The sequence below is a fragment of the Glossina fuscipes genome, unplaced genomic scaffold, assembly GCF_014805625.2.
Source record: "Glossina fuscipes isolate IAEA_lab_2018 unplaced genomic scaffold, Yale_Gfus_2 1, whole genome shotgun sequence".
Taxonomy (NCBI): Eukaryota; Metazoa; Arthropoda; class Insecta; order Diptera; family Glossinidae; genus Glossina; species Glossina fuscipes.
Window position 1 is genome coordinate 10,270,349 of NW_023998415.1, and position 6,953 is coordinate 10,277,301.

General features: G+C 31.4%; 1 protein-coding gene across 3 annotated transcripts; it reads right to left on the reverse strand.

Moving 5' to 3' along the window:
* Nucleotides 1–3,032: 3,032 nt before the first annotated feature.
* Nucleotides 3,033–5,950, reverse strand: LOC119645383 (polycomb group protein Pc). 3 transcript variants are annotated; one of them, XM_038045588.1, is made up of 3 exons: nt 5,809–5,950; nt 5,336–5,551; nt 3,033–4,654 (listed from the first exon to the last, which is right to left on the reverse strand). In XM_038045588.1, exons 2-3 carry the CDS (start codon nt 5,396–5,398, stop codon nt 3,479–3,481), a joined length of 1,239 nt encoding a protein of 412 aa, XP_037901516.1. In that variant the 5' UTR covers nt 5,399–5,551; nt 5,809–5,950; the 3' UTR covers nt 3,033–3,478. The 3 variants fall into 3 exon arrangements, with proteins under 3 accessions (XP_037901516.1, XP_037901515.1, XP_037901514.1); XM_038045587.1 differs by having other exon boundaries at nt 5,336–5,634; XM_038045586.1 differs by having other exon boundaries at nt 5,336–5,670.
* Between the last annotated feature and the right edge of the window lie 1,003 nt (nt 5,951–6,953).

Here is a 6,953-nt window from a genome sequence, read left to right on the forward strand (position 1 = left end):
TTTTGATGAAAAATAGGCTCGGTTTTTCTGTTCTGGTAAAATGGATTCCAATGAAATTTGACTGAAATCAAAATTTTTGTTTTGATATCAATATTTTTTATATGACGAAGTAATTATCGCTGAAAGGAACTTTAGTATTTACACTAGACACCACTTGTGGTACAGGGTACATTAAGTTAGTGCGGACATATGTAACACCCAGAAGGTGCTAAGATAGACCCACATTTTATTATGCCGATCGTTTCAGAATCATTTTATGCTTCGATCTAAGCGCATCTGCCCATCTGTTTTTTTTGTTTTCAATCTATAGGTCGCAATTTTTGAGATATTTTGATGATAAGGACGAACGCTATTGAAAATGGTTCGGATGGGTTCACTTTTTCGACCACACCCTATATAGGGAAAAATTGCAATTTTTTTAAATTTCTCGACAAAAATGGGTACGGATTAGTATTTCGGCTTTTTAAATTCTGGTGTGAAAACATTGGATGGGGAAATTTTTTGAACCCCCTATCATATAACCCTTCCTACAGAAATCGAAGCTTCATATGGTGTAAAGGTCGAATATCCAAAATCTATGGCGAAAATTAGCTCATAATAGAATTTGCACTGCATAAGTCTATTTTTTGGATATCCCCGCATATAGGGATTCTCATGACACATACACCCTTGTACGCTAAAAAAGCCTAATCGTTTATATTTTTTTTTTTTATGAAAATTTATTTGTGATAGTAATTAGACAAAAAGAAATTAAGTGGACCTAATTTTCGGCAGGTGGGTGTACTACTTGTCTTTACTCCATATAAAATATCCTATAAGGAGTAACTCCGTCGGACAAAGGATTCATTTTTAATATTTCATGATGAAAAATAGTTCATAGTAGAGTTTCAGCAAGAAAATTAACTGTAGGGAATTTAGGTCACATAGGACTACTTTTTTTGGACACCAACATGTGTAGGCGCTATCATGAAACGCAAACGAGAGAAAGTCTAACCTTCCAATATGCGAACTTTCAAGACAATTATGACTTTGCGTGAAAGTAATGTGTATTTTAACTGTACAAGCCGAACTGGTAAAGTCGTGGTGGTAGAGTAAGTAATAGTCGGCATTGCCCGATTATAAAGTGCTTACTTGTTTTAAGGTTATTTACTATGTCAAAGGCAGCGTGGATGAGGAGATCTATAGAAATTTTATTCTTTTTAAAAGACAATACTTTTTATTACAAGTCGATTGCAAACACCTGAGAAGATTTCTCTAAAGCAGTTGAAGAAAAAGTAGTCGTGTGGTAGCATTTTGCGTGATACCCAGGCAACTCCAAATTAAGTACTTGCGAACACTTCTATTAAATGACCCGATGAATGGACAAATTTCTTCCGTTTCTGTAGAACACTTCCAATGAAGATAACCGTACATAAGCAGAACATAGTTAAGATGTCGACAATCATGAGTATCTAAGCGCTTTGCTGCTGGAGATTGTCTAGGCTAGTTCTGGAAGCTTCCGCCCACATATAGGCGAATTGTATTCTTATCGTGGGCAAATATTGGTCACAATGAAGAAATTTTTGTACCGTCTAAAAGAATGTAACCAGCCGACTGCTTTTATTGATATATCTTAGATTTGTGTTCGGTTCAAGGGACTTCACTTCGTATAATCTACTGTTCAGAGTAGGAAAACCTGTCGATGGCAATCGCTATCAGGGGTCATATCTTGAATTGTGTAAAAATCATTTTTCACTTCATTTATTCATTTGTTAAGTGACTATAAACCCATAAATAGGGGCCTATTTCCTAGTTACATAGATACATTTCATATGCAAAAAGAATACAAGTCACCTAGTTGTCCGTAACGAAAAAATGTAACCACCTACATCGAAAGATTTCAGACATAATATCTAGCGACACAAACAGTAAAATATCAATCGGCTGATGAGTTAGAAAGACATGGATTTAATATGAAAGGGTTTCTATTCGATTTAGAGAAATGCACTCGTTTTATTAAATGGCTTGAGGATTCAGATTGAATGATTTTATCGAGCAATCCAAATTTTACATTTACAATTTTTGATTTAAGAGGTCAGACAACAAAAAATTCCACAGTAATCAAAAGAAAAAAAAAACACTTTAACTTGCAATCTTTAAGAAGCATTGGTCTCTAAAAGCTTGATGTCAATATTCCCAAGGATCGATGGTTATTTATATAAATAGAGATATATTTTGGAACTCTTATATATTGGTTTGAAGGTGGTTGCAGGGGTTTCGTAGCTGTTTTAGGATTTTCAATATCAAAACTTTAGAAAAAAGGCGATTTGAACAGTTTGTACAGAGTTCGAATTTGCTGTTGTGAGAGAGTTGCGCTATTCGAAGATGACTGTTAAGGTAAACCGAATTAAATTAAATAACGAACAGATACAAACATCACCGAGTATTAATAACTATTATCATTCGGTCGTATTATTAGCTTCTTTTTTTTTTTTTTTTCTTAATTATGTAAGGGTTCCATGTTAAGTTTAAGAGTTTTAAACTTTATAATATTATCGAAAAGTACATCAACAATATGAGATAATTTCAGATGAATTTGTTAATAAATAATTTTTGGTATATTCCTTAAATAACTGACATAATAATCTGCGGTATGTCAAGGTAACAGATCAAATAAAGAAAACTTCATTTTTTTTTTTCGAATTTATTAATGTACCTTGAAAAAAAGGGTAATCGAAAAAATCTATATACAGTTAGTGCATAAAAAAAACTATTAATAAAAGAAAATATAAAAATAATCAATCAAATAATTAAATAAATTTATGAAAAGGAATTTGTTTGCGTTTAAATCGATACACATTTCTTCGTGTATGCTAATTAAATATTTAGTTATTAATTAATTAGTTGGTTTTGGTAAGATAAGCTCTACAAAAATATATATCTATATATATATACATATATATATATATATATATATATATATATATATATATACATGTGTGTGTATTTATATGTATACATATATATGTATATTTGTAATTATGTATGTATATGTAAATAAGTATGTAATTGAGTTTTGTATATCCGTTAACTCTTCTTAATTTGTTTTTAGTTCCATTACTATTAAATCGATCGTACAAATCATATTTTATTTTCTTCTATTATATGTACAAACAAAAGCAACTAAATCTGGCCCGCACTTTATATGCGTAAGAAATTCAATAAAATGTATCTTCCTTTTATTTTGAAGGAGACCAATAATACAAAGAAAAAATAATGGTTTATCTGTTTTATCTTGATCTTGTTTATCTTGTTGTTTCTGTATGGCCAAAAATACCTGATATCAAAAGAATAACTGGCAGATTCTGACACGAACTTTTAAGTCCTGCTTTGCACTTTTAATATTAGTCTCAAAAGTGTGCCGCCTTTCGCTTAGGAATTTTTATAACATACCGTGTATTTTGTTTTGTTGCTGGCGTTAAGGTTTCACCTTCATTATTTAAGCAACCGAATCGCCGCTAGATTTCAAGTCACGTTCTCGGAAAAACCCTCTTTCAGTTTTGCATTCACGTATAGTTACTGTTTCAAAGTTGACCGTTACATCAGTTATAACCACATTGTCGGATATATTGCATTTGGTGGGCAACCACCAGCGTGGCGGTAAGGCCTGAGGTGAAAGAGGAGTTAAAGGTGTTGTAGTTGTTGTTGTGGATGATGGTAGCGGTAGTGGAGGTTTAATTGAAACGTTATCATGATTATTATTATTGTTATTACTATGGGAGTTGTTGTTATTATTATTTTCATTTTCATTTTGACTGTCCGCTTGTGAAGACGCCTCGTCATCTTCGTCATTTCCAACGTTGTTGTTATTTTGTCCGTTAAATTGTTGAGGTTTCTCTAATGGCGTAGCTTGTTCAGGCCGTGAAGCTGGCGTTTCAGGTGATAAGGGTTCCGTTTCGGTTTTTAAGGGTGTTGAAATCGGCGTAGCAGTATCAGCCGAACAATGGACTTTAGCTGGCGGCGGATTATCAGGAGAAGTTTTAATGGTAACACCAATTTTTCCTGATTCTTTCAGTACTTCGGCTTTACGTTTAGTTCCCACTTGCAAATCCTTTCGACTTAATGGCTGGTCTTCTGAACTAGAGGAATTTGTGTCAGCCTCGGGTAAAAATGTTAGGGTAGAAGAATTTGATGACGCATGTTCGCCAGCCCTATTTTGTCTTTTTCCGATTTCCCCATGACCATGTGGTGATTCCGAACGTCGACTCGAAGAACGCTCCAACTTCGAACTATGGTGATGATGATGGTGATGATGATGGTGCTTCCTTTCTTTTTCTTTATCTTTTTCTTTGTCATGGTGATGGTGATGATGGTGATGATGATGATGATGATGATGACTATTGCTAGTATTAGTTGTTAAATTTGACGACGAAGTGGAAGCATGATTTATCTCATTATCATCAGCCACAAAAGTGTATTCATCTTCCTCGGATTCGGGTTCAGGATCACGTTCTTTTTCTTTTTTCTTTGGGCCGCGCTTTGACGGTGTACTAGAGGATTTATTGCTTTGTTCATAAATTTCAATAAGTCGTCGATCTAATATATTAACTTCAGGCTCCCATGTATTGTAACGTTGATTCCAACCTTTCCATTTGACGCGATATTCCACGACGCCCTAAAAGAATTCAAAATGTATTACAATAAGTTTTTAATGACCTATCTGGTTTTTTTTTTTTACGTTATCAGAAAAAACAAAGAAACAAAATTTGCGCGCTTTTATTTTTCTATCCAACCTAAATATATATATGTAAACATATGTAAGAAAAAATTCTTGCTGTTGTTTTTTCCTTTTTTTTTTTAACATCAAATAAAGCGAACAGGGTATTTTGCAAACGGAAAATATGTACAAAAAAGAAGAACAAGGACATAAACTCAGACGTGAAGACCTAAGAAGTAACAGCTGCTGAAGGGTATAACGCCTTATTCATCGAAAGCCGACAATAATTTAATTAAAACAATAGTACAAATACGTGAACTTAGGAGACAATAGGCACCTCACTCATTACCAAATAATTTGTAAAAAAAAAATAATAATAAAACGGACGAACTCATAACCAATAAGAAGGACATATGGCACATGAGACCAAATAATTGATCACTCTGAAATAGGAACAGTAACAAGGATAGCTACTTAAGTTTTTTTTTTCTTTTAATAAAAGCTGAAGAGCATGAAAAGCGGGACAGCTGGCAGCAGGTGTTAAGAGAACTTAAAAAAAAAAGTCATTTTTATGCTTGGTTTTTTTAAAGTAAAAATAATGTGATAGTTTTAAAAATGTTTAATTTGTTTTTAATTCACCTTTCTAACGCGTTTTTGTATTATACGCTCCGCAGCGTAAACGCGATCATCTGAACTTCCCATTATATTATCCAGTTTGGCGCTTTATTTTTTACTAACCGCACGCAGTAAGAATTACTTATAAATTATTAATAAATTATATTTACAATTTTTAAAATTTCTTCTTATTCCGGTTAGGCGTTTAACACTTCATTTACTTATTAGGCATTGTATTTTCTAAATAAGACAATAGTGAAAATCTGTTTTATTTTGTTCTTTCCTTTTAATTATATTACTACTACACTTTTTACAACAGCATTCTTTATTAAAAAACTCCTCACAATAAATTTTAATGTCTAGCAACAAAAACAAAATAGAGAAAGCAAAAGAAAAAAGGTAAAACGTCCTTCATTGCTTGCACTGATTATCTCTTTTATTCTTATTATTAAGTGCTTGCAAAGCAAAAATTTTATTATTAAGCACTAAGTTCTTACTCTTTCTGTTTGTAATTGTTTGCATTATATTAACAGCTATAACTACAGCACAACTTTTTTCTACTCTTAAGGCAATACGTATATATTTTGCCCTTAATTTCCGTAAAAAAAGTATTTGATTTGTTTTTACTGAAAATTAAGTAATAGTTTCTTTCGATTTTATTTTTGCTGCATTAAATTTGATTTCTTTGTTCAATTAGTATATAATTTCTTTTTTAGTTTATATAAAAATTATGCTTATAGAATTGTTTACTTGAAATTTTCTACGCCTTTCTTTTGCTCGCGTCGGTTTAGGCTTACCATAACAAAATTTTGCAATACGAATATATGGACGTGAAATAGGAAAAATTTGTATAATATTTACTAAATTTAATAATGCGACGGCAACACTGTACTCTCTTACTTGAGTTGAATGTATCAATAACGGTATCTAAAGAGAGAAAGGATGGATTCCTTTATGAAAAAATAAAAAAACAAATAAAACTAAATGAATTGTTTTATTTCTTTTACTCAAATTAAGGATAAATTTGTGCTCTTGCTATATGCCGTAACGAAAAGTCGGTCAATGTATTGCCAAAATGTCAAAGCCATTAGCACCAGACAGTACAAGAATAGATTTAACTGTGAAAACTGCTATAAAAAGAAAAAACAGTAATAGAATAAAACTCAAAAATAATTCGATAATAGAATAATTTGTACATATGTAGTATATATAGTAATATATGAATAAAAATAAAAATGTTATCGTATTAATACGCAAATAAATATCGTTGCCATTGAAAGGATATAAAAGCAATAAAATATTCTTTTTCTACGCCTTCAACTTGTTAAAGAAAGAACAAAAAGATGTTACTGTGATAGTGTTAACGGAAGAATTAGTAAACAATGACCAAATTCTTATAATGAAATAAAATAGCTTTAATGAAATTAAAAAAAAAAGAAAAAGTAATCACATTATATTCAAAAGTTAAATAGGAAGCGTATGCCTGTCTAACTAATGCTCTAAAAATGATTAGCTTACACAATTGATTGCAATTTGAATAAAGATGAAAAACGTATAAAATAAAATAAAAATGTAATTTAACCCTTAAAAATTGTGCTTTAAATGTAAACGAAACACCAAATTTTTAGAAAATTTTTCTAGT

Bases quoted from the DNA above. Each gene is read 5' to 3' on its own strand.
- LOC119645383 (XM_038045588.1), bottom strand. From the start codon at position 5,398: ATGGGAAGTTCAGATGATCGCGTTTACGCTGCGGAGCGTATAATACAA. The intron at 4,655-5,335 runs GTGAATTAAAAA...GAATTCTTTTAG, and splicing joins TACAAAAACGCGTTAGAAAG to GGCGTCGTGGAATATCGCGT.